Source organism: Heteronotia binoei, chromosome 13, assembly GCF_032191835.1.
Source record: "Heteronotia binoei isolate CCM8104 ecotype False Entrance Well chromosome 13, APGP_CSIRO_Hbin_v1, whole genome shotgun sequence".
Lineage (NCBI taxonomy): Eukaryota > Metazoa > Chordata > Lepidosauria > Squamata > Gekkonidae > Heteronotia > Heteronotia binoei.
Window position 1 is genome coordinate 33477904 of NC_083235.1, and position 27987 is coordinate 33505890.

General features: G+C 42.8%; 1 protein-coding gene across 3 annotated transcripts in view; it reads left to right on the top strand.

Moving 5' to 3' along the window:
* Window positions 1–27987, top strand: part of SLC4A8 (solute carrier family 4 member 8) — a 132733-nt gene that overhangs the window by 85975 nt on the left and 18771 nt on the right. For all 3 annotated transcript variants that reach the window (XM_060253453.1, XM_060253454.1, XM_060253455.1), the window contains exons 5-18: window positions 2457–2617; window positions 6279–6467; window positions 7398–7489; window positions 8241–8398; window positions 9779–9866; window positions 11747–11893; window positions 13809–13909; window positions 16624–16798; window positions 17776–17909; window positions 19086–19331; window positions 19671–19776; window positions 23120–23281; window positions 24710–24823; window positions 27418–27579. In XM_060253453.1, coding sequence (XP_060109436.1) covers window positions 2457–2617; window positions 6279–6467; window positions 7398–7489; window positions 8241–8398; window positions 9779–9866; window positions 11747–11893; window positions 13809–13909; window positions 16624–16798; window positions 17776–17909; window positions 19086–19331; window positions 19671–19776; window positions 23120–23281; window positions 24710–24823; window positions 27418–27579 — 2035 coding nt within the window. The remainder of the gene's footprint in view (window positions 1–2456; window positions 2618–6278; window positions 6468–7397; window positions 7490–8240; window positions 8399–9778; window positions 9867–11746; window positions 11894–13808; window positions 13910–16623; window positions 16799–17775; window positions 17910–19085; window positions 19332–19670; window positions 19777–23119; window positions 23282–24709; window positions 24824–27417; window positions 27580–27987) is intronic.

Sequence of the window (27987 nt, forward strand, 5' to 3'; positions counted from 1 at the left end):
GTGGTGTAGCTGTTAGTCCTGGACTAGGAACCTGCAGACCTAGATTCAAAACCTGACCATGCCATGAAAACTCCTTGAGTGACCTTGGGCCAGTCCCTCTCTTTCTCAGCCCAGCCCTCCTGCACAGTGTGGTGGTTGTGAGGATAAAACACAAGATGAGAGAATGATGTCCCCATTGTTGAGAAAAGCAGGATGTAAGTATCTAAATAAGTAAAATAAATACAAGAGATCTTAAAGAATCATCTCATGAAAAGCTGATGGTTGCCTCTGTGACATGGTAGAATTGTAGCACTGGGTCAGCAAGCAGGGTGTGTCTGTGTTAATCTTTTCCTCCTGCTTCATTTCTTGGATAGAAATGCCTTCTGTCAACCATTAGCCCTAGTACAGAAAAAAGACCAGCAACCTACCTTTTCCTCTGTACTAGAACTAGTAACTACTTTTATGGGTGTGTGTGTGTATATATATTTCTGTTCAGGAAAAGGCATGCTAGAAAAGGGTTAACCCTGTCTGTCTCAGCAGTATATATTAGTGGCCATCCAGATTATTTATTTACTCACTTTAATTTATATACTACCCTTAAAGTGGGCTCAGGGCAGCTTACAAGTCACTTAATATCATGATGGACACAAATAATGGATAAAGCAGTAGTCAGGTTTAAAATTCACAGAGTTCTACAGAAAACAAAGTTCTACAGAAAAGTTCTATAGAAAACAAATGAAGTTACCTCTATGATGACATACCAGTAGAAGCTTTCTGGTTGGTGTTGTGGGATGTCAGCTGAACTGAAAGCAGGGGAGGCCAGAGATGGAGATTTGGACATCCAGTTGCCTCAGCTGAAAGCCAATTAGAATTGGATCCCTGCCCCCCCCCCCCCCAGACACTGGCTGCTTTTAAATGAAATGGAACTGTCAGATGATCATGGACTCCAGTTAAGCCCTTAGTGTGAAGCCTGGTGGGGGCGTTGAACTGAGACACCTGCTGCTTTTGAAATAGATGTTCTACAGAAGTGGTTGTGTTAGTCTATTGTAACAAATGGAACAGGAGTCTAGTGGCACCTTAAAGACAAACACAATTTGTTTTGGCATAAGCTTCCATAAGTGTCCTCCACGAGAGGCATAGGACTTTACATTCATACCTGATAAAACAATAGGTGTACATCCCTTGGGGCTACGGTGGCCCTCCAGGGACAACTATAGAATGCTTCCCTCCCTGGTATCAGACCTTCGTTCAGCTCCACTGTAAGATCTGGGACTGGTTCTCCTTGCTTATATTTAGATTCCCAATCAATACGAAAGTCTTGCTGAAGCAGCCTGGCTTGCCTGATCTCCTTCCTCGGTTTTATGCCTGGCTTCTCTTTCAGCCTTGCTCATGAGCATTTAACTCTAGCTTAGCAGCTCATGGCAAATTGTTTTGGCATAGAGCAATGAATAGGAAGCTTGAGTGCAAGAGTCCCCTGCGGCAGTATCTCTTGGCCTGTGCTCTCATCTTGCCACTGACAAACAGGAACTTGTCCTTACTCAATGACTGGGGAGAATGTAAAGGAATAGAGACTGAAGCAGGGGACCCGGTAGTGCTGTATTCATCTGCAAAAAGCATCCCTTAAGGGCTGCTTGTCACATGCCTTGTTGCTTTCAGTTCAGCAGTAGCCATTTACACCTCAGCATTCAAACACTTGTCAGGTAACAGAGGCTGTACACAAGCATTGAGCCAGAGCAAGGATTGTTTGATTAGTTGCAATAAATTTTGTTTTGCTTATTAGAGCTGTCATTTTAGTTTTGCAAACAAACAAATGAGCGCATTTTAGGAGCATTTGCCGTGACTTTTTTTTTAAAAAAATACCTTAATATCTATAGTATTTGTTCATTTATAACCCTTTTTTCTCCCTAATGGAGACCCAAAGTCAACTGAAATGTTCTCCCTTTCTCCATTTTATCCTCACAACAACCTGGTGAGGAACATTAGGCTCAGAGCATGTGACTAACCCAAAGTCACCCAGCAAACCACCATGGCAGAGTGGGGAATTGAACTTTGCTCTCTGAGATCCTAGTCTGACACCCTAAACACTACGCCATGCTGGCTGTGTTATGATATGTTATAATAAGGTCAGTTTCCCCTTTTTTAGGCAAAATGGTTGACAGGTTTTGTATGCAGAGCTAATTCATGGGATCATTTTATTGTCACTCAGTATACAGAACCAGTGAGTGAACCAGAGATATTGAAGCTCATGAAAAGTAATCAGATATGGTGTTTGGTTTTTCTTTGCCCTATCTAAATAGCAACTACAGCTTGTTAATGTTTCACATAAAATGTCACTCAATTTTTCTAGTTATAAATAAGTGAAACGCTTGCAGTGTAGTAAGACCACTGAAAGCATTCAGGAAAAGTATGAATCATGGTCGTCCTGCAGTGTTCTACTCCTGCTGATTTGTTTTTATGTTGCCCTCCATCCCCTGCAGGTGGCTGAAGTTTGAAGAAGATGTAGAAGATGGAGGGGAGCGTTGGAGCAAACCGTATGTGGCTACTCTCTCGTTACACAGTCTCTTTGAACTGAGGAGTTGCATAATCAACGGGATTGTTCTTCTGGATATGTGTGCAAACAGCATAGAAGAAATTGCAGGTGCTGGCGTGGGATAATCTAAAAAGAAAAAGGGGGAAGAAAGGGAATGGTAGAGATCAGATATTTTGGTGCAATGTAGAAAATCTGAATGGTCCTTGTTTATCAATGGTATTGCCAACCTTCAAATGGCACCTGAAGATGTCCTGCTATTACAGTTGATTTCCAGATGACTAGGATCAGTTTCTCTGGAGGAAATGGCTGGTTTGGAAGATGGAATCTATGGCATTGTACCCTGCTGAGGTCCTTCCCCTCCCAAAACTTTGCTTTCCTCAGGTTCCGCTCCTCAAATCTCCAGTATTTCCCAACCCAGAGCTGGCATCCTTATTCAGCAGTGTTGTATGAAAGTGCAGTCATGAATTAAATAATTAATAGTTTGTTGTCCTTTATTTCTGCCATGGAATCTGCTGGCTGAAGCGGGCTACTTCACATGGTCTAACAGTACGGCCAGTCCTGGGAATGAACAGCACAGTAGTTTTGACTAAATATTGCAAAGTGAAGCATATATGCTCATGTGTGAGGTTTACTCTCCTGCCTTGTAACTGATTGATTAAAAATTAAATACCAATTTAAAATTAAGTTTCCCAACTTGCATTTGAAACATTTTTATAGAAAAGATATATCAATTGCTGGATTATCACTGATGTAATATTTAATGAGCAGTGCCAAGATGCTACTTTAAAATTGCTCCCTCTTCTTCCAGTTTGGTGTAGTGGTTATGTGTGCGGACTCTTATCTGGGAGAACCGGGTTTGATTCCTCACTCCTCTACTTGCAGCTGCTGGAATGGCCTTGAGTCAGCCATAGCTCTGGCAGAGGTTGTTCTTGGAAGGGCAGCTGCTGTGAGAGCCCTCTCCAGCCCCACCCACCTCACAGGGTGTCTGTTGTGGGGGAGGAAGATAAAGGAGATTGTGAGTTGCTCTGATGAGATTCAGAGTGGAGGGCGGGATATAAATCCAATATCATCATCATCTTCTTCCATACTGCTTATTGTGATTTATCTTTCTTTTTTTTTATCATGGATGCAACAAGTGATATGCTCCCCCCCAGCAGTCATATGGGAGGGGCTTGCCTGGCTTATGTTTTTTCATAAATATAGCTAAGAGATTTGCAAAGTCATAACATTACTTTTATGTAAGAACTTGCTTTTTTTTAGTAACATAAAAACTGGCCTCTGGCAATTGTCAGCCTTGTGAGTCCCACCCATGAATGGGTTCAACAAGGTATCAGTGGACCCAACCCCTCTCTTTGGGAACCACCACCTTAGTCCATTACAGCATTGGCCAGAGATGTTTATAAGCCAAACATAATGGAAAATCAGGTCCTGAGGTGTTAAATCTCCATCGTTTGATCAGCAGAAACTGCCAGTTGCCTTGATTAAAAGCTAATTGAGCAAGCATGAAGTCTAATTGGAATGGGCTATTTTTATGCTGCTACTTTTCAGGGGCAGGTAATTTCTTTTTCCTGATAACCAAACTAATGCATTTCTGTATCAGAGATAATGGAGCTTGCTCCCCCCACCACCCTTTGCAGGAAAGCAGCTCATAGAAAAGGGTTCTTGATTGGCAAGATTCTATTCCAGCCTTTGGATATCTGATAATGTCAGTCCCATTCTTAGCACATTTCTTTCCTGCAAGGGTTGCCAGTGACAGTCAATTACCCAAGACTTTTCAGTGAGATATTGTGCTGCAGATTGCTTATAAATTTGATTAGATGTGCATAGAAATAAAACTGACTCAAGGTCGTGGAAGCAAACTGCATTATCTGGAATGAGGTTGCAGACACGTTGTTTAATCATTTCAGTGAGGCCAGCGTCTGCTTTGCTGGAACAGAGGGATTGTTTACATTATGGTCTTTTGCAATACAGACTTGCTCAGTGTTGGTTTTCATGGCTGCTGCCATGCCACTGTTGCTTTTGCCATGCCACAGTTGCTGAATCAAATGCAGTGCCTTATGTTTAGGCTAACGTGGGACAAACCATGAGTCAGTAACTGATTCTCTGGGTTTGTTGGTATGGGTATTTTCTCCCTATAGCATTTTGTAGGGTAGAGGAGAGTGGGCTGCTTGTTTGCTACCCTTAGATGGTGAAAATGGATAATCAGACAGTCCCTGCTTAAGCAGTTGTGGAGTAGACGTATATTCCTCTGTAGAATCTGGCCATGAGCTAAACCAGTATGTTACCACACTCCTGGAAATTCAGGCAAGGGCACAGTAATATTAAACTTGCTGTATGACTGGGTGGGTAAAGATGGGAGTTTCTCCACTCAGTTGGAACTCTCACATAACTAGTTCTTAAGAGGTTCGGCAGCTAAGCGGCAGGAATTTTTAAAAGTTGCCCTGACTGTTATCTCCATAGGTGTTTCATGACTGGATTGCCAGATGAGTTATATGGCTCTAAAAAAATCAGCCACAGGGGAAGAGAAATAAGGACCAGGGCTATGTCTCTGGAGAAGGGGCAGTTTTAAATTTGTGTCTGTTCCAGGACCATGATAAAATGACCATAGTAGGTTTTTTTAGAAAGCCTGGCAATACAGAAGTACTCATGTCTTTTGTCTAGTAAGGCTTAAAGCACTTGGGAGAAGGGTACTCTCAATTTAGAAGTATGCATCATGGGAAGAATTAAAGAGAAAAACAATCCCATGTTATTTGTCCCGCAGACATTCTCAAACAGAATTAAGATCTCTGTCTAGGACCATGGAGAGCTACTGCTGGCACGGGCTGATAAGTACTGGATATATGAAGATGTGGTTAGATGAATGCAAGGTGGTTCTTTTTCTTTTTAGCCTTAGAAGTTAAGAGGATGCCCCAGTATATGTATAGAGACCAGAATATTCTGGGACAGCCACTCCAGTTATCAAGGAGGCTATGAAGTCCCATTTTTTGGCAAGCATTCATTTACAATTGAGGTGTTTCTTGGGAGGTGTTTCTTGGAAGCTGGGTTAGGAACATTTAAGCAGCTTCATTAAGAAGGTTACAAAAGTGTGGTATAGTGGGTCAGAGTGTCAGTCAGGGAGATCCAGGTTCCCAGCTCTGTCATGGAAGTTTGTTCGGTGATCTTGGGCCAGCCATACTCTCTCAGCTAAACCTACCTCAGAGAGTTTTTCTAAGGATAAAAAGAAGAAGAAGACAACATTGGATTTATACCCCACCCTTCACACTGAATCTCAGAGTGGCTTACAATCTTCTAACTAACAGTTAATTCATGAAAATACCTATGATTAATTCAGTACTGTTTCTCTAATCAGGTGTCAGCTATAGTCTCTACATTACTGGGCAGTGCTTGGTTTTATATAAATTTGATTATCAAAAGCTAGCACAAATCAAACAGATAACTGGAGAAGGGGCTTAAAAAGAAGCCTACTATGAATAATAGCGTTCTTCAGAAAATCAGAAACCCGGAGTACTTCACTACAGAATGGTTGCCGGAGTGCTTCACTACAGAATGGCTGCTGGAGTGCTTCACTACAGAATGGTTACTAATTTGACTGTCCTGCTCTTTAGTTTATGTAGCACAGTGGTTAATCAAGTCCTGTATCCAAAGACCTGTTCATTACCTAGAAAGGGGGCGGGAGGAGGAAGTTAGTAGGCCATGGCCATTTCAGCATTTAAAGCTGCAGCCAGGGATGATGTTTAATTTGTGCGACTAAAGATTTCTCCATTTTCAGACATGGTACTGGATCAGCATGAACCTTCCAGTGATCTGGACGAAGTCACTCGTAAGAAGGTCTGGGAAGCTCTTTTGAAAAAGCATCATCATCAGAACGAGAAGAAGAAAAACAACCTGCTCCCAATTGTTCGCTCTTTTGCGGAGGCTGGCCAGAAAAAGTCAGATCCTCACTCAATGGACAAGACAGGTGAGGATTCTTGGGCTCTGGACATTCTAGTTGAGATCACATGGTAGCTTACAAACCATCTACTTTGTATTCAGAGGTCTCTGCATGCCTGTAGCAGCTGAAATCACAAGCACTCACCCAAAGCACTCTTCCAGCCTTCTCAATGTCAGCAGCACTTGGCTTCTTCTGATTGCGGAATAGAAGTTGCTGAGACTTCCCTTTGCTGGTATATGAATCAGACATCTGGGGGAAATAAATAATTATGGAGCTCTTAGTACACTCAAAGATGGCATGATCCAATGGGCAAAGCATAGATCTGGACCAGTGTTCCCTCACTGGGAGCAAACATTGTCCTATACCTACAATGTCATGTGTAAGGAGCTTCTGCTTCTTTTTTTATTCCAAAGGGAGGATAGTACAAATTAAGCGCTTATTGATATGAAGTAGTTCTGTGTGATGGTGGCCTCTGAGTTTGTCATGTCCCTTTCTTGCCCCCACTCCTCATCCATATCTTGTTTTCATGTGCCAAAGCCATTTATCCAGATGTGGACTAATGTTGGAATGCCATGTATTTTTGTGCTAAGAAATGAGTCTTTTTCATACAGAGGCTTTCCTGTGGTTTGGGGGTTTCATCACATCTTTGATTTCCATTTGTTCTTTTTCCATGTTTTCCATATTTTGTTTGTTGTTCCCCCATAATTTGTCAGTGATGAACAAACCATGGAAAGTCAGCAAATGGAAACTGAGGATGTGAGAACGCTTGTGGGTGGGTGGGGAGCCACTGCAGGTCAGTACCTAAACTGGGAGAATTTCTAGGTGAAAAGACCCAAAGAAGCAAGCGTAAGTTCACACACACAAATCTGCATTTGGTGTAGAAGAATCCCTAAACTGAAGGTAAGTCGCCATGAATGTGTCCTTTTCATCTAAAATTCTTCCTTGTTTCTTTGGTAGGAATGAACACACTGACTCTCCAGCCTCCTTCCACTAACCTAGAAGTGAGAAATGGACCAAGCCACGATACTACTCCAACAGACCTTAGCAAGGTGGTACCTCGTCCATTCATTCATTTTTATATGCCACTTTTTATCCTTCAGTGCACTGAAGTTGGTTAACAGTATACATAGAAATTGCAATAGAATTAAGTTCAGACATAAAGCAACCACAGAAATAAGAAGCCAGAGGTACCTCTAACTTGGTTTCAAGCAGCTTGAGGTCACTAAATTAGGCTTCAGGTAAACTGTAACAAGCAATATCCTCAAAATGTCTCTGTTTTCAAAAAAAGATGAGATCCAGAAGTGTGAAGGCCCATTGTCTAAATGCCAGGTAAAAAGCAAGGGTGATTTGCATAAAGCGTTTTTTTGGGGGGGTACATTGTGCATTAGCGCCCTAAATAGCCCACATTAGCCTGATTTCATAAGAGCTCAGAGGCTAAGCAGGGTTGGCTGTGGTTAGTATTTGGACAGGAGACCACAAAGGAATTCAAGGGTCACAATGAAGAGTTAGACAATGGCAAACCACCTCTGCTCATTTCTTGCCATTAAAACCACCTATGGGGTTGCCATGTTGGTTACAACTTGATGGCTTACTTTACTTTTATACTGTGCATTGGTTCCTCCCTGCCAAAATTGCCACAGAATCCTCCCCTCCCCCCAAGATCTTTTAAAAAGAAAGGGTAAATGCAGCTGGGAAAGAAATGTTAAGGAAATTGGCACATATACTCATGCACGCACGCACACACACACATGTACATTTTCAACTCAGTCCTAGAAATGAAGCCCTTTTTTTTTTAATTAGGCAGAGCTTCATTTCATGAAGAAGATTCCTATCGGAGCGGAAGCCTCCAACGTTCTTGTGGGAGAGCTGGATTGTCTTACGCGGCCCATTGTTGCCTTTGTGCGCTTAACACCAGCAGTTCTGTTGTCAGGAATGACAGAGGTTCCACTCCCTACCAGGTAAGAGGTTATGGTGATGAGGACTGCAGAAGGTGGGAAGTGGGAATTATATAACAATGGGAAAACACACCTCTGTTGTAATGAGATTTTTTATTTGTAGTTTAGGATTTTGTTGTGGCTTTTGCAGACCTTGAGATGTTGTGTCTAGTAATTCTGTTATTTGGGAAAGAAAGTTTGGTGGGGAATTAAGGAGAACTGTAGGATGGCAGGCAGACTCAGATGAGGACCATTAGCTTATATGGGTTGGAGAAAAATCTCATTCTCCTGACCAAGAGATCAAGTTGCCCAAGCTGCTCTTTATTTTTTAGCAGGAATTGCTAGTTGTTTTGGTTGCAGCAAATGAATGTCTGAGAATGGAAGTGGGAGGCAATTATTGCTGACTCCCCCACTGCCCCCACACTCTGTTGGGAGGGAAGGTGGCTCAGTAGTAGAGCATCTGCTTGGTAAGCAGAAGATCCCAGGTTCAATCCCCAGCATCTCCAACTAAAAAGGGTCCAAGGCAAGTAGGCTTGAAAAACCTCAGCTTGAGACGCTTCCAGTCTGAGTAGACAATACTGACTTTGATGGACCGAGGGTCTGATTCAGTATAAGGAAGCTTCATATGTTCATATGTGTTCTGCTCCTGGGTAGCTTCCATCCTGCATAAATCTCCCTGGTTTCTGGGGGGGGGGGCATTTGGGGCTGCAGTGAGAGGTGGAGAAGTGCCACTCCCCAGATAGAAATCTCCAGTGGATTCAAACCACTATCTTTGCATTGAATGTACTGGTAACATCCAATAACCTAGACAATGTCACACCATTTCTGTCAGGCATTTCCACATGCTGGCCAAGATTCTGGGGTGGTTCCATGGCTTAAGTTGGCACTGTTTCCGGTGGCAGAATTATAATCGTGGAGGCCATATACACATACACATGTATTTTTAAATATGTGTATATGTGCAGGTCTTTAGTTGTAGAAAAAGCCCAGCAGGAACTCATTTGCATATTAGGCCACACCACCTGACATCACCATTGTTTCACATAGGGCTTTTTGTAGAGAAAACCCAGCAAGAACTTATTTGCATATTAGGCCACACCTTTTGTCATCAAGCCAGCCGGAACTGCGTTCCTGTGCATTCCTGCTCAAAAAAAGCCCTGTATATGCATATCCAGGAGCCCTGATTGGGCCATGGTCCCCAGAAATTTGTCAACAGATATTTAAACATGCCAAGTACACATCCATATATTCTGAGGCAATATTGATGTGGAACAGATATATTTTGTGGGACTGAGTATGTTTAAAACTAAGTTTACAAACTCTTTAAAACTGCCTAGCCTGTTATACAATAAAGGTTTTGTGTTCCTCCTCCCTTGTCTCTTTCTCCTCCCTTTTTTGGACTAGGTTTCTGTTTTTTTTGCTGGGCCCAGTAGGAAAAGCCCAACAGTACCACGAGATTGGAAGATCAATGGCGACCCTCATGACGGATGAGGTATAGTAAAACCAGAAACATTTCTTTGATTTTTTTGAGTGGTAGTGGTGGTGCAGAGAAGGCAGAATTTAAATGGTTTCAAATAAATAAATGCAGCTTTGTGACCCAGTGTGTTCTTTAGATAATAAACCAGGGAGATTTATAAACCAGGAAGATTTTTAGTAATGTTAGGATCATTTATGGTCCCATGTGTCTAAGCAGTGTTCATACAACAGTGGATATAGTCCTAGAAAAACTATGTGACACCTTCCCCTAACTCTTGTAAGAAAGGGCAATCTATTCCATTCCCTGCTTCATTTCTGACCACAGATTTTCAAAGTGTGGCATGGAAGCTTCCTTAAACTGGGACCTGAACTAGAAGCTATGCTCAACATGGAGCAGCTGCTGATAACCATTTCATTTATTTCTCCTACCCTACTTCACATCAGCGACCAGGAAATGCATCGTGGGGTGATGTCACAACACAGGTTAACTATACCAGGATGCTGCAAGAAGATGGTAGGGAAAACTTGCCACAGACCTGCCATTTTCCAGCCCTACATCTTAGTCCCTCCCTAACAGCCTGTGGTTTTAGAATGGTGTAACTCTGCCTAGTGTTGCACTGTAAGTCATTCCAAGGGGAAGTGCATGATCACTTTTAATAGGAAAGTGGCCACCATTTGGTGAATTTTCCTAGTTATGTCCTTGTGATGAAATTATCTTGTGTGATTGAGCCCACATGTGATTAGAGTTGAGGTTTTATTGTTTCCTGGGGAGCTATGAAAAGAGTTCTATGTGCTATATTATGAGACTTGTGCAAATTCATTTAGGTGTTTATGGGAGATATGATGGGGCAAAAAGAAAGACACAAAAATGCAATAAAGATTGAGGAAGAGATGTATTGTAGTGAGAGAGGTGACGGATCTGAAAAAAATATTGCTAGAAATAAGAGAGATTATGTTTCATTTTCTTATTTTAAAAAGCAAGCAAAATAGCAACAGCTTCTTCCTAAGAGTGAAACATGAATGCTACTACAAATACACCGTAGAAGAAATGATGAGAAAATTGATGCAGACATATCCAGGATAAAAGCATTAGGTTGGATCCCCTGGAATTCCACAGATAGAGCATTGCTTTCCCAGCTCCTGTGACAGACCTCCTGTTTACTCTTCATGCTATTCCTGGGAGCTTTTGCCCCCCAAGAAAAATAGTTTAGATGACATTTGGGCTTCAGAAGGGAAGGAGAGTGAGAAAGTCACACTCCACAGACAAAAATCCTTCCATCAGTGGATATTTTCAGCAGGGTTCAAGCCATTGAATAGCCTGATTCCTACATTTACTGTCTGCCTTAACTCCTCTTTCCCCCTTATAACCTGCCCCTTAAGGATTCTCAGTTTGATTTCCCATGCATATCTAATGATGTGAACACCTTCTTAAGAAAGTTTCTATTGAAATAAATGTTTGTCTTTGTGTAGACTTTTGTTTTATTTTGATTCTTTGAGCCAATGCACATTCAATAATGTGCTTGTTATGATCAGGGCTTTTTTTGAGCAGGAATGCACAGGAACACAGATCCAGCTGGCTTGTTGTCAGGGGGTATGGCTTAATATGTATATGAGTTCCTGCTGGGCTTTTCCTACCCAAAAGCCCTATATGAAATAATGGTGATGTCAGGGGGTGTGTCCTAGTATTCAAATTAGTTCCTGCTGGGCTTTTTCTGCCAAAAAAGCCTTGGTTGTAATATATGGAATAGTTATACTTCCTAGGAAATTACAGTGTACCTGGTGGAAAACATCACTGAACCAATTTCATAAGTGCAGATTTGAAATTACTTTTTGTTAACTCTTGTCATTTCGAGATTAAAGTAACAACTGAGTTTTTTCTTTCTCTTCCATCTATAGATTTTTCATGATGTTGCTTACAAAGCAAAGGACCGAACTGACATTTTAGCTGGGATTGATGAGTTTCTAGACCAGGTAACAGTGCTTCCACCTGGAGAATGGGATCCATCAATTAGAATTGAACCACCTAAAAATCTCCCTTCCCAGGTAAATCATGGATTTTTTCTCTAGCATGACAAAACAGAATGGCTGCAATGTCAGAACAGTAAAATGCACACAGAAGAAGTAGATGTGTAAATTATGGGCAGTATTATAGCATAATCAAGATAATACTACATTTTAAAGCTCTTTGCCTGTGACAGCAGCTCAAGCTAGATTGGAAAAATAGCAAGAGCCCCACTGACCCCTAGTCCATGGTCCTAAGTAGAATCAGGTCCCTGTGGGTCTTTAAAAGTCAGTTCCTCATAGCTCATGTGAATGCAGGGAATGTGAATTCCCAAGGACAGTACTCATTAAAATCTGTAACTCCTCATCTCAGCCTAAGGCTCCACAAACTTAATTTAATTTGCGATTTATACCCCGTCCTATTCTGCAAAGCAGGCTCAGGGCAGCTTACAACATTAAAACATTACACTAACAATGAATAAATATGACCACCATGAAGAAAAAAATGAGATGCTACAGCTATCTATACACACTTACAATACCAAGCACAGATTTTGGGTTTTGCCATGTTGCCGTGATAATGATATTGGATTTGATGATAATGATATTGGATTTATATCTTGTCCTATATTCTGAATCTGAGAGCGGTACCAATCTCCTTTTACCTCCCCCCACCACGCCCCACAACAGACACCCTGTGAGGTAGGTGGGGCTGAGAGAGCTCTTACAGCAGCTGCTCTTTCAAGGACAACAACTGCAATAGCTATGGCTGACCCAAGGCCATTCCAGCAGTTACAAGTGCAGGAGTTGGGAATCAAATCCAGTTCTCCCAGATAAGAGTCTGCACACTTAACCACTACACCAAACTGGCTCTCAAACTGTGCACATATATTTGTGCTGAAAACTGAAATCTGTTTTAGAGGTGTGAAAAAAAGCACTTTTCCGTTAGAATCCATTAGACTCTACTATATATTTCAGTATTTCAAAAAAGTCCAGATTCCAATACCGGTATGGTATTTGGATTCAGGATTTTTTTGGAAATCTCAAATTCTTTCAGGTCCAATAGACCCAAGAAGAAAAATACCAGAGGGCTTAAACCATGCGCCAGGAGAAGCTGGCCCCAAGATCTGTGTGCAACAGGGGTCTCTCTCTGCTACACACAGGAGGACTTTTCCTGTGGTGCAGTTTACATCGTGCTTCAGAAGAAGCTGGACCCAGGATCTGTGAGCTCTGCCTTGGCTGGGGCTGACTCCTCTTGCAGTTCAGTTTAAACCAAGCTACAGGAGGAACCAGCTCCAGATGAGGTGGCATGGGGCTCTCTGTTCCTGCCACCCCAGTTAATCCTGAGCAGGCTCCTCTTGCAGCTCAGTTTAAACCAAGCTGCAAGAGGAGCCCACAAGCCATTGAGTATAGATGAATTTACATGAATAAAAGCTGAAAAATTCAGCTTTTATTCAGACTCAGCTATACTGGTAGCTGATCAGATTTTCTGATGTGAATCTGGCTTAAATACTACTAGAAAAATACTGATAAGATATTTTTCAGGTATTTTTTTCAGCTTGATTTGACTAGCTCTCAAACTGGAGAGCCATGGGTGCCAGTTGAAGATCTTCAGAGGAGAGTTGGGCTAAAAATATAGTAGTTACAGTTGAATAGTTCTTTGCCTCTGTGCATTGGCCAGATGTAAGCTCCACATGAATTTCACATGCCCTTGTAAGTAGAGCCACAGCACATACTTATTTTACCACTGTATGGTAACTTAGCAGTGTCTGAATGAGCATGATATCATTCTTTCCTTATCCTCTTCCTCCCTTTCTTTGCCCATTTTTGCTTCTGTCCCATGTATGGATTTTATCTCATTTATTTGTGCCCATTGATCTAACAGTTTCTTGATTCCTGGCTTAGAAGCAATCAGAATCAATTAGATTCTTCCTACATAATATTTCTGTATTATTAGGAAAAGAGAAAGATGCCTGGAACGCCAGGAGTCCCCAATGGAACTGCTTGCCATGTTGAACCAGAAGATCATAGTGGGCCAGAACTTGAGAGAACAGGAAGGTAAGTTCTGTGTGCCTCAAAATGCTTTCTCTAAAAGGCAAAATGTTTTCTAATAGCACTGCTTTTTCAACTAGCAGTGAAGTCCATGTGAATCCTGAGTCTGGCTGCCATGCAAAAAATTAGAGCAGATGAATACATACATTGAATGAGACCATTGATCTATCAAAAGTCAGTACTGTCTACTGTGTCTGTGCCTGTGTAAAGGTTCATTAAGTCACAACTGACTTATGGTGACCTTGTGAATTAATAACCTCAAAAACATTCTATCATTAACAGCCTTGCTTCAGCCTTGCAAAACAAAGGCCATGGCTTTCTTGATTGAGTCAATCCATCTCGGGTCTTCTTCTTTTCCTGGCATTATTGTATTTTCCACTGACTGCTATCTTCTTGTAATGTAACCAAAGTACTATAGCCTCAGTTTGGGCATTTTAGCTTCTAAGAAGAGTTTAGGCTTGATTTGATCTAGAATCCACTTATTTGTCTTTTTGGCAGTCCATAGTATCCATAAAACTCTCTTCCCATACCACATTTCAAAGGAATCAACTTCCTTCCTTTCTTCAGTGTCCAACTTTCACACCCATACATAGCAATGGGGAATATTATTGTATGAATCATTTTGATCTTGGTGTCTTTATGGTTTTTCTTTTCTAATTCCTTTGTGGCTTCTCCTGGTATCTTGGCTACAATCTCTATTTTTGTTGATCACTGAGCCAAGGAATAGAAATTCTGTAACAATATCAGTTTCTTCATTGTCAACCTTAAAGTTGTGTAATTCCTGCTAGTTTTCTTTTCTTTGTTTGTTTGTTTATATTTATTTATTTTATTTATATCCCACCCTTCCCGCCGAAGGCAGGCTCAGGGTTGTTCACAAATTAAGGGTCACACAATCACATTTTAAACTGAAGATGCTCAGGGACTGTACCTAGGACCTTTTGCATGCCAAGCAGATGCTCTGCCACTGAGCCGCAGCCCCTCTCTGGTGTACGGTCTAAGTTAAATGAGGGAAGTGTAATATAGGAATGCTTCCCGGTAGTATTTTACATGGATGGTGTGGAGAGAAATATGTGACCATGCTCATGTAGATGACTGTTGGGAAGCAGAGAGAGCTCCTGGCAGCAGCTTCTCTGTCACATTTTTATCCCACTCTTTTTCTGACAACCTCAGAGCAGTGTACATTCTTCTGTTTATCCTCATGACAACCCTGTGAGGTAGACCAGACTGCAAGTTATATTACTAGTTCAAGGTCACCCAGTGCATTGCATGGTTGAGTGGAGATTTGAACACACTAGTTCTCTCCACTAGATCTCTTGCAGGTTGCATATATAGTGGCTCTATGTTAGGGTTAAAGAAGCTTTCGTGATTCAGGCAGTGAGTTTTTAAAGAAATATATAATGGCATTCAGTTTCAGATTGAATTATTATTTTTACTTGCTTTCATCAAAAGTTCAGCTCACTGCAAAAATTCAGGAGCAAACTTGCATAACAGCAGTGAACTTTCTCAGTGGGACTGAATCAGACTGACCACTGGTATTGTGCCTTCTGATCATAGTGATCCTGCTTGCCAGGGTAGTGTAAACTGGCCATTTCTGAACCCGTTATAGAGGACTGGAATGGCAAATACAGATGTGTTGACTGGAGACATAATTTGCAAGTGAAGTGGTTAAGGTGGAGCCATCAGTTCCTGTAGGACCCAGACTCATCCATTTCTTGCCAACATAATAATAATAATAATAATAATAATAATAATAATAATAATAATAATAATAATAATAATAATAATTTTTATTTCTATCCCGCCCTCCCCGCCGAAGCAGGCTCAGGGCGGCTCACAACATAAAATACACGTTACATCCATTATACTTATAAAAACATAGTTAAAACAGTTATAAATTATTAAAATTAACATGACAATATGGCGTTATAAACATTAGATTTTTAGTAAAATTCAGAGCATAAGAGCATTTCCAGCAGCATACCTAGCTTTATCACTAGTTTTATCACTAGTCGAAGGCCATCTTGAAAAGGTGGGTCTTACAGGCCCTACGAAATCGATCTAAACATTTTAGGGCCCTCACCTCCTCAGGGAGTTGATTCCACAGTAGTGGAGCGGTGACAGAGAAGGCCCGATCCCGGGTGGCCTTCAGTCTGGCCTCCCTTGGCCCAGGGACATTCAACTGGTTTTTCCCAGATGACCTCAGTGCCCTCTGGGGCTCATATGGGGAGAGACGGTCCCTCAGGTAGGTAGTCCTCGGCCATATAGGGCTTTAAAGGTAATAACCAGCACTTTGTAGCGAACTCGGTATGCCACTGGCAGCCAGTGCAGCCCACGCAGCCCTGGCTGTATGTGCTCCCACCTTGGGAGCCCCAACAACAGCCTAGCCGCCGCATTCTGCACCAGCTGCAGCCGCCAAGTTCGGCACAAGGGCAGCCCCATGTAGAGGGCGTTGCAGTAGTCCAGTCTCGAGGTGACCGTAGCATGGATCACCATTGCTAGGTGATCCATGTTTTGCAAGCTTTTGGAACAGTACAAAACCTGCCAAAAACAGTGAACAGAGATGACAACCAGCAGTGATACCGCTTTCTTCTCTCTAAAAAGGAAAAAAACCCCACTAGATTTTATTGTGTGCCTTCATGCCTTTTCTGGTAACTCCTTTGTAGGAATTGAACAATTAGACTATCTTCTAGCAATCTCATCCCCCTGATTTTTTTTTCCAGGCTGTTTGGTGGTTTGATCATGGATGTGAAACGGAAAGCTCCTTGGTACTGGAGTGACTACAAAGATGCTATAAATTTGCAGTGTTTAGCTTCCTTCCTCTTCCTGTACTGTGCCTGCATGTCTCCTGTGATCACCTTTGGGGGGTTGCTTGGAGAAGCAACAGAGGGGCAAATAGTAAGGATATCTCCCTCCTTTTGTGAATTGTGAGTTATTGTGAAGTGAGACTTCAGAAGAATAGAATGGTATTACAGAGACCAATGGGTTTCTGACTTTGCTGTCACTTTTTTACATTGAGGTATGTGTGCTACTTGAGACGAATGGATCTTTTATCTTTAGCTCTGCTTGCGCGGCCAACATCCCAGTTTTTGCAGCTTTGTAATTTCACATTTCCCAAGGAATACAGGCCTTCAGGTACTTTCTCTTATGGAGGCCACTGTTGTTGGGCAGAAAAATAACCCCCCAAAACAACAATATTAGCGATTAATGGTGAATAGCATTTTCCATTTGCATTTCATGACAGCTTGGTTTCATGTCTTCCCAAACCTCTTTGTCCTTCTGTTGGAGCACTAACCTGTGAAATCAAACATTTTGTAATGGTTGAAGTTACAAAAGGGTGCATTGATTTTTCTTCAATGAGAAATGAAAAAAAGAGAATTAGTAAAAAGTTAATTTGGGGGATGGGAGGGCAGGATAAAATATGATAAGATAAAAATAAATAAAATAGAATAAATTTTGGGAAAAAAATTCCACTTCCCATAACAAAATTAGATGGAAGTAATTGTGAATATGGAACTTAGGGGTGATAAAAATCTGGAATGCACAATAAAAATGCTGTTTGAGGAAGTTGCCATTTTAGAAACTTAAAATGAAAGGTATTTTTTTTCTTCCCAAATCCCAAATTTAAAAGGTAGTTTCATTAAGAAAACCTGTTGATCCCATGTGTCTGAATTGCCATATGAATTACAGAATTTAAAGTAGCCTTTCACATGGGGGCTATTCCAGATGAAACAGCCCCTCCTGAGATATGTCTAAACTTAATTGCTGTTGTACAATGTGGGATTAGCTATGGTTAGGATAATGAGCTTCATTGACCATTTGGCTGATCTAATACACTGCTTCTTTTATTCTCATGTCTGTGTTTATATCTGCAGAGTGCCATGGAATCCTTATTTGGTGCTTCTATGACGGGTGTGGTGTATTCCCTCTTTGCTGGCCAGCCGCTCACTATCTTGGGGAGTACTGGGCCAGTATTGGTCTTTGAGAAAATTTTGTTCACATTCTGCAAGTAAGGTGGTGCACTTTCTAAGGGCCTAAAAATATAATGGTGATTTGGCAAAATAAAAATGGCAGATGAAAAAAAATCAACCCTGTTTCTTATTGTAACTAGAATCCAACATGGAATTAAGAACATATAAGCCCATTTGATTTCAGTAGTCTCAACTGTCTCCAACTGGATTCTATTTTAAATTTTTTGTTTGTTTTTGTTGTCACTTTTCTGCATATTGCTATATGGGTGGTGTTATTTTTCTTCAAGATACATATTCAGGATTTTTTTCTTTGTTCAAATATGTGTGCTTAGCTTTAAATGAGGAAGAGATCTTTTGGCTGTATGTAGATTTCCAACGCAAGCCACAAATGTTTTATGGTGACTGCGTGTGTACATAGGGACACAACAGAGCTTTGCAAAACAGTTCTTGCATCAGGGGAGGGACATAGCTGCTACTCCCTCATGGGGTTACATAGCCCTACATAGGCTTTTTTTGTAGCAGGAACTTCTTTGCATATTAGGCCACACACCCCTGATGTAGCCAATCCTCCAAGAGCTTACAGGGCTCTTAGTACAGTGCTTACAGTAAGCTCTTGGAGGATTGGCTGCATCAGGGGTGTTTAGCCTAATATGCAAAGAAGTTCCTGCTACAAAAAAGGCCTTGGCACTAGCAATGGTGGGAGGATGGCTGAATTCCAACTGTATTATTCTTGCAGTGATTCCATGACAATGATATCTGTATAAAATGTCCTGTTCGTGCTGACTTGCTCTTAAAATAGCATCAGGTGGGTAGCTGTGTTGATCTGCGGCAGAGGAGCAAGCTTCAGGTCCGGTAGTGTCTTAAAGACAAAGAAGATTTCCAGGGTATAAGTTTTCAAGAGTCAAAGCGCCCTGAAGGAATCTTGCTCTTAAAAGTAGTAACATCATCTCCCAAGAGTAATGCCCATCAAAAGTATAAAGGCCCCTTGTGGTCAACTGTCTTTCTTAGAGAACCCAGATGTCAGGAATCCATTTTAAATGTTTCCTGTGTCTGCACAATACTTTGCAGAATGAAGGTGCTGGAGAATCAAATATGCAGGAGTTGGGACTAGATGGCTTTTTAAATCTATGATTTTGTTACTCTGCATTCAAGAACTTATTTCCCTCTTTTTATGTGTTCTATTTATTTATTTTTAACCATGGCCTTCTTTGCAGAGACTACGGGCTTTCTTATCTTTCCCTACGAAGCTGCATTGGCTTGTGGAGTACTTTCATGTGCATCCTTCTTGTGGCAACGGATGCCAGCTCTTTGGTCTGCTACATCACTCGCTTTACGGAAGAAGCTTTTGCCTCCTTGATCTGTATCATTTTCATCTTTGAGTCTTTAGAAAAATTGATCAGTCTGGGGCACATCTACCCATTTAATATGAACAGTGACTTGGACCAGCTGAGCTTGTATTAGTGAGTTACTGTTTTTTTCCTTTCCTCTTAAAAAGTGCCCACATCTGTTGATTTATTTAATTGTATTTGGATTCATTCAGTGATTTCTGTGGTAGCACACAAAAGTATTACTACAGTGGATGTATATATCTGTATAACAATTCAGCTACCTCACATGTGTACATTCCGAAGTCAATGTGTTTGCCATAAGGGATGTTATTACAGACATGATACAATTTCCCCCAACCCACAACAATACAATACATAAGTGTAAAGTTGTTTTTTTCATTGTGCAAACAAATTTGCGTTTTTTGAGGTTTCAGACTGGTTATTAATTGTTTTTTCCCCTGTACTTATTAGCTGCAAATGCGCAGCCCCTGAGAATCCCAGCAATTCCACTCTGATCTACTGGAATACCAACAACATCATTCCTTCTGCAGTCCCATGGGCTAATCTCACAGTCTCTGTAAGTGTTTGCCCTGCTGTCTCCCCACCCCTGCCCCCATCTTGTAGGAGATGAGGTCTGGGGTCCAGCATTTTCCATTAAATGGGTAACCATTTTGAACATGGTTTTTAGCACTTAGTAACCTCTCTTCACAGCTGCCACTTCAAATGGCCACTAAGAAGGGATTCAATTTCCTCCTGCAGAACTCTCCCCTGGTGTTCCAAATGCTGCTTTTTAAACTCACTTTGAACTGGGTTATCCAGAATGCTCTGTGTTGACAAAAATAAGCCAGTGTGGTACAATGATCGATCTGTCAGAGTAAGACGGGAGAACCTGGTTCAAATTCTCAATGAGGCCCAAAACACATGATATATTTGACATAAGTTGGGTCACAGGTGCCCAATCTAACTGTAGTTACATGCAGGGCTTTTTTTGTAGCAGGAACCCCTTTGCATATTAGGCCACACACCCCTGATGTAGCCAATCCTACAAGAGCTTACTGTAGGCCCTGTACTAAGAGCCCTGTAAGCTCCAGGAGGATTGGCTACATCGGTGCGTGTGGCCTAATATGCAAATTAGTTCCTGCTACAAAAAAAGCCCTGGTTACATGTATGACCAGGCAAAACTCATCTTCAAAACATTCTGTTGCTCTGTTTGGCGTGTGGGCACAGTGAGGGGGGAGGATGGACTGCAGGCTTCCCTCCTGCCTCATTATTGACAGCAGAAATGGCCAGTGGTGGGAACCTGTTTACACCTTCCTCAGGCTTGAAAATGGTGTGAGAGGGAATCTTGAAGTCTTTCCTTCCCTCTTGCAGTGTGCCGTAGGCAAAATGGATCTACAGAATGCTTTGAAGGTGTTGTTCTCCCAAACATACGTGTGACTACAAGTTGAGTCGGGCATCAAACTTGCATCATATATATCAAGTGTTTTGGCCCTGAGCCATGAATCTTGTGTGGTGATCTTGGCCCTGCCAGCTTCAGCTGCCTTATGTTTTTGTTATTAAGGCAGGGGGTGGGCAGGGAAGGGTGAAGTGAGAACCATGTTTGTTGTCCTGTTCTCCTGTGAGGAAAGGGCTGATAAAAAGGTAGACATCTTGCATTGCCTTGTTGTTTTCTTCAATCAGCTTCCTGCCAGCCCAAACAAAAGAAACCAAATAGAAACACTTTGGGTGATTACAGACTGGCACTTTGGGCCGACTCAGAGACTCCTCAGAAATCGACTAGAAAAATCCTTCCAAATGGCAACATCTGCCTCCTTTCCCCATCCTGTACTTACCTTGTCCTCCAGCTGTCAGAGGGTGGCTCAAAGTTTTGAGCCGCACGCCAGTCACCTCCTTGTCATCTGGAAGTGGAAGGGTGCAAGCAAGGCACCTTGCTGGTGTGAAATTTCCAAGCCGCCCCAAGCTGCATCCGGCTTTTTTGGGGGTAAAAATTACGCAGACTGTTTGAGTGCATGAGCACATGAGCGCTTGACTCCTTGGGGGAGAAAAAGAGCAGTCTGGCCTCTGAGGCGCCCCCTGATAGCGCCAAGCCACCTTTCGGACGGGATGGGGTCACCATGCACTGGAACGTGTGGAGGCTTCGGGATGCCTCCCATCCACCCCCAAATGCCCGTCTGTTAACAGCAATGTTCTCTTCTTTACACAATGAGTGATTAAAATGTGGAATTCTCACTGCCAGAGGATGTAATGAGGGCTATAAGGACAGACTGCTTTAAAAGGGGATTAGATTCATGGAGGGAAGGTCTCTTAGTGGCTATTAGGCAGTAAACCTCTGAATACTGGTTCCAAGAGGCAACATCGGGGGAAAGTCTCAGTCTGTCTGCTCTGTTGTTGTTCTTCCAGAGTAACTGGTTGGCCACTGGACTAGATGGACCAATGGTCTGATCCAGCAGGGCTCGTTCTATGTTCTCATTGGCCACCAGAATTAGTTTATCTGAGAACCACTATGGCAGTTGCTCTTCTTTTGGGTTTGTGGACTGCCACCTCACAGACCTCTTGATTCTTTAAAGAGCTTGGGATTAAAGAGAAACACAGCAGGCCCAGCTGCCTTCTCTATAACTTCAAGACAAGGCCTTCACACATTCACTGTCCTGCTGTGATGCAGGGACCTTGTTCTAGACACTGAAGTAAAGACACAGGAGTAAGGTTACTAAAGAGTTGGGAACTTCAATCTATTCAAGGGTTGGGAAAATGATTGCTATTCTCCATAAAAGAAGAAGAAGAAGAAGAAGAAGAAGAAGATATTGGATTTATATCCCGCCCTCCATTCCGAAGAGTCTCAGAGCGGCTCACAATCTCCTTTATCTTCCTCCCCCACAACAGACACCTTGTGAGGTGGGTGGGGCTGGAGAGGGCACTCACAGCAGCTGCCCTTTCAAGGACAACCTCTGCCAGAGCTATGGCTGTCCCAAGGCCATGCTAGCAGATGCAAGTGGAGGAGTGGGGAATCAAACCCGGTTCTCCCAGATAAGAGTCCGCACACTTAACCACTACAGCATACTGGTTCCAAAATACAATCTTGGAACAGTTGGGGGAGCCCAGACCGGCAAGTTGGATCCAAGCAGCTTTTCTGCTGGTGATAAAAGGAAGAGGTGGTCCCCTTTGATTACCAAAAAGGCTGTTCTGGGCTCATGGGACATACATGAACAAAGTCACATGGGCTGGGATCAATGTTCCCTTTAAGCTGTGGAGTCTTGTGAGCAAAAATTCTATTTTGTGATCTACTGGCATTAAAGTTGTGAGCTACTGCATAAACTAGTCTGCTCTGGAGCTGAGACAAAACTGTGTGAGCTGGAGGCTAAAAAATTGTGAGCTAGCTCACACTAATTCAACTTAGAGGGAATACTGCCTGGGAGCTGTAGTAAGGAGAGAAATCAGATGAGTGTAAAAGCTGGTTGGATCCAAGCTAGGGTTGCCAAGTCCCTGGAGAGAAAACATGTCTCACCCTTTTACTAAAGGCTTATTTACCAGGTGGTGTGATCTTACCTCCATGCCATGGCAAGGTTCAGCTGTATTGAGCCTTTGTGAAAGGGTCCAGGATGTTCTTCAAGCCAGATGGCAGCCGTAGTCCAACCCAAATGCTTCTTTTTGATGCTGAGAAGAATAATTCTCTAGAGCTGGATCGACAGGCAGCATTTATCAGATAGAGAGCCGTTCTAGGTGTGCTCTGGGTGAAACACTCTGGCAGTGTAAGTTTGTTTGTTTTTGTCCATCCTTGTGTACCAGAAGTCATTTGCAGTAAACATATTCAAATACTTACTGAGGTTAGTTGTTGTCACTGCATTTAATCAGGCTTGATACAACCTTTCATGTTGCTACTGTAGACCTTTCAGTGTATTTTGATTTATATTTGTTTTGATCAGAAATGTAAGATGATGCATGGAGAATTTACAGGACCTGAATGTGGATACGATGGCCCTTTTACTCCTGATGTTCTTTTCTGGTGCTGCATCTTGTTTTTCACCACCTTTATCATGTCAAGCACACTGAAGCAATTCAAAACCAGTCGCTACTTCGCAAAAAGTGTACGTAAAATGTCAGCAAGTCTATGCAGCAAGTTTTAATGCTTAACTAGAGTGCATTGTGTAATTTGCATAATAATAACTACGGATGGGCACACACTGGCTGACAAACTAAAGTTTGTCCCAAATTTTGGCCTGTTTGGTTTGTGAACTGAAGAACTGGGATCAACTACCACAGATTTTGGCATAATTCATGGTGGCTTCTGATGGTTCGTGAAGAGCAGGAAGCAGGTCTGTTCTTCTCAAGAAACAGCTGAGTGGCTGGGAGCTCCCTACTGCTCAGCTGTTTGGTTTAAATGTCTCAGAGCCTTAAAAACTCTGCTTTCAGCTCCCTACAGTTTTTTGCAGGAGCAGAAAATAGAGTTTAAATGGATTGGAGTCATTTAAACCACCACTTTCTGTTCCCTGCAGCATTTCAGGGGGATCAGAAAATGGCTATAGCAATTAAACCACTGCTGCTTTCTGCTCCCTGCAGTTTTTCATGGGGAGCAGAAAGCAGGGACATTTAAATAGCTCTGCTCTCTACTTCCTGCAAAAAGCTGTGGGGAACAGAAAGGAGGGTTTAAATGGAAGGGGTAGAGTACCTTTCCAGTGGTACTTCACCCCCACCTTTCTGTTGACCATGATTTGCTGCAGCCACCAGGAAGGAGAGAGGGAAGTCCCTTTTCAGGGGACCTTACCACTAGTGTGCTGGCCAGGAGGCACTGCAGTCAGCAGAAGGTTGCAGGGAAGTCCCTTCCCAGGAGATCTCTCTCCCTCCCCCCAACCATTTCTTCTGGCCACTGTTTTTTGGACTGTCTTCTGAAGTCCAAAACAGTTGCACAGCAGGGAGCGCTTCGCTGATGCACAGTTCTTAGTGCTGTTTTGCAGTCCCTTTAGAGCCCTTTCAGTGGGTTTTGCAGGGCCATGAGCTGCACAAACCCGTTCAGTTTGTAAACGAGCCTCCCAGTTTGGGACTCTGTTTAAATGGAAGGGGTAAAGTTCAGCCAGAAACCAAATGGCATTTTCCTTGTTTGTGCCCATCTCAATAATGACTGCCTGGCTGGGTTCCCTCTCCTTCCCACCCTTAAATATTACTTTTCTTGATTACTAGATTTCTGCTTTCCTTTCCATTCCCAGCTGTGTGACTTGGCCCAATTCAGCTTGCTCCCAATGCACCAAATGTACAGTGCCCCTGTTGTATAGCTGTCCTTGGTTAATACCATGTAGTTGCCCACTTGATGGAGGTTAATTTGTTCATTTGCAAATAAAATAAAAAGCCTGCATTTGAAGTGGGTGGGTAAAGACCGATGGCTTTGTAGCTCCTTTCCATTCTGGATCCTTGTCCATCCATTAACATTATCTGCCACTCTGACAACTATCAAGGACCTCTCTGTGTGTTCTGGTAACTGATACCCACCCTGCTGAGCCCCTCTTGGTCTTTTGCTCTAGGTACGAGCCATGATAAGCGATTTTGCGGTATTCATTACCATCTTAATTATGGCATCGATCGACTATTTAATTGGAGTCCCATCACCAAAGTTGAAAGTCCCCGGTGTCTTCAGGGTAGGTTCATCTTTTTCTTTTTTAAAAATTGTATTTAATATGAATTAATACCACCAGCTAGCATGGGGGCATGGAAATCCTGAATGGATGGAGTTCAGCGAATGGATCTTTCCACTTTCGTGCTTGCAGTAGCCCCCTCCCAGCTCCTCCAGAGGGTCTGTCAGAGCCAGTGAAATGCTCAAGCAGAGCTTTTTTTGTAGCAGGAACCCCTTTGCTTATTAGGCCACACACCTTTGATGTATGCAGTCCTCCAAGAGCTTACAGTAGGCCCTGTAAGAAGAGCTCTGTAATCTCTTGGAGGATTGGCTACATCGGGTGTGTGGCCTAATATGTAAAGGAGCTCCTGCTACAAAAAAAGCCCTGTGCTCAAGTAACCCCAGTGGCCACTTGGGACCCCATATTTTGTTTAGAGCACCACTGCCTAGATGGCTCAGGCTATCTTGATCTCAGCAGATCTCAGAAACTGAGCTGGGTGGGCCTTGGTTAGTACTTGGATAGGAGACCATCAAGGAAGTCCAGGATCACTTTATGGAGCCAGGCAATGGCAAACCACCTCTGTTTCTTACCTTGAAAAACCTTATGGGGTCACCATAAGTCAGCATGACAGCATTTTCTACCACTCCAGAGTGTTGCTGGGTTTGTTTTTTCCCATCCAGTGGTGGGACAGTTTGGAAGGCGCATTACCTCCCAGGTCTGCCTCGTCACTGCTCAGGTGCAAAGTAAATGCCAGAAGCACTGGTAGCACTGCTGGGATCCATAGGTGGTGGAGCTCACTAGCATATGCCACTCCTCCCCAGCCAAAAGCAACCCGATGCAAGAAAGGAGAGCCCCGGGCAAGCGAGGCCTGTTTGGGCTGGCTAGAGATCCTGGGGATCTCCTGGGCCCCTGCCCCAATCAAAAGGCCAGCAAACCACCCACCACCCAAAATCACATAAGAAGTGGAGAATGGGTGGTGTGGGCTTCTCCAGGGATTAATGAGGGCTGCTGGGGGTGTAGCAAAGCTCCTGGTGGTTGGCTGGCTGCCCGCTCTCCTCATCCAGGGATTGTTATGCAGCTGCACCTACTATTCAATGAACATGGTAGGTGGAGAGGAAGAGGGGGAACCCTCAGAAAAGTTCAGGAGCTGTGCTCCTGTGAGCTCCTGCTGAATCTGAGGCCTGCTGGGATCTGTCTTCTTGCCACCACATGGGTGTGAGGTGAGTTCCAGAGGCACTGGCAGCTTGTCTCCTCCCATCTGCTAGGAGGCTGTATCACCTCCTACCCTGCTTGGGGCAGCACGATACCTTGAAGTTGGTATTGGGAGCAAAATGGAAAGCAGTGCAGGGGGCTGTCACTTGAGAGGGAATTGGAAGACCTGTCATCCCCTCTTCCAAAAAGTCTTTTGCAAAATGGAGAATACGCTTGTACAAGAGATACGTGTGCGCTGGGTTTCTGCTGATTTCTTCCTTCTTTTCCTCACACCCAACAACGCAACATACAACTCTGTTCCTGCAGAAGAAAGGTTATTTTCCTAATATGAGGGTTAGTGTAATGTTTAATGGTCAAGTATGCGTAAATGAAAGAGGAGCTAGTTTCCTTATCTGCGGTCAGTAATGAGTATAGGAGACAAAGGATGAGCAAAGCAGAGTATGGGAGGTGATAGGAATTTGTGGCTGGAGGCAGCTAGAAGAGTACGGAAAAGAAAGGCTGAAAGCAGGTATCGGGGTGTTGGGAAACAAAGGAAAACAGCACTCATCCTGGAAATAAAGGAAGCTTTAACGGCAACTGTAGGTGGTGGCTGGTTGCGCAAAAGGAACACCCTAAAATTAGCAAATCACTTCCTTGCAGTGATAACAGTTATCATGTGGTAAGTTGAATGGTTGAAAGCTGCTTGCGTGTGATAATATCTCCCCCCATGAATGGATTTGAGAGAATGATTTTTTTCATTGTACATAGCTATTTGCCTTTTGAGGACCAAAGCTCCCTTCTATACTTGGGCAAGTGACCTTCAGTACTTGGCCAAAAAACCCCTCCTCTGTTCAAGATACGGTAAAATGGTGCTTTTGAGACTTAGCTGGTGATGGCTGCTACTCCATATTTCAGAGTAAACCTTTCCATTTTTGTGGGCTGCCAAAACTCACTTTCAGCTAGGCATCGCAAGGAAAGATCAATAATAGTAAACTTAGCAGCCTTTTAGGCAGCTTGCCCACCATTAACATCCTTTGAAGAACCTCTGGTAAGATTCTGAGAAATCCCAGGCTGCAAAGAATAATGTTTGAATGCAGTCCTAAAGTAACCTTACAACTGGATAGTTCCTGGGTTACTGGTCCATGGGTTACAGCATCAGGGCATTGTTGTTGCCTTCTCTGTGCCCAGGACTTCATCCTTCACTGAAGCTTGTTTGCTGTATTCCACAGAGAAAATGAGCTTTGGGTTTGAACTGTCTTGTAAATTCTGAGACCTGCATGCCTGATATTAGTGCTTCAGCACAGTGAATTATTAAGGTCATGCAAGAAATGTTAGATGCCTAGTACAGAGGGATATATTTACATTCGGGATGAGGGGAAGTTAAAGGCAAAGTTAAAATTTGATACTGTCTGTGTATTTGTCTGCAGCCAACAAGAGATGACCGAGGATGGCTCATTAGCCCAGTAGGTCCCAACCCCTGGTGGACAGTGTTAGCAGCTATCATCCCTGCTTTGCTCTGTACCATACTGGTATTTATGGATCAACAAATCACTGCAGTTATTGTGAACAGAAAGGAACATAAGCTGAAGGTAACGCATGCTGAGACATGTGGGTTTTTTTGTGTTATTATTTCCATGATTATGACATGAGAAGTACAATGAAGTTATGCCATTACCTGGAATGGCAGCAGCTGTCACTTGCCTGGATTACAATAGTCTGATAGTCTTTGCAGGTGTATTTATGTTTTTAATAGATAAACATAGGCTGAGATTTATATATTGCTGAGTCTTTAAACAGATATTAATTAATTAACTTAAGAGTGTTTGCATATCCCTTTTTCTTTCAACAGTGTGAGGACCCAAGGTGGATAATAGTATTAAATACAATACGGTGGTAGAGCATCTGCTTGGGAAGCAGAAGGTCCCAGGTTCAATCCCTGGCATCTCCAAAAAAGGGTCCAGGCAAATAGGTGTGAAAAACCTCAGCTTGAGACCCTG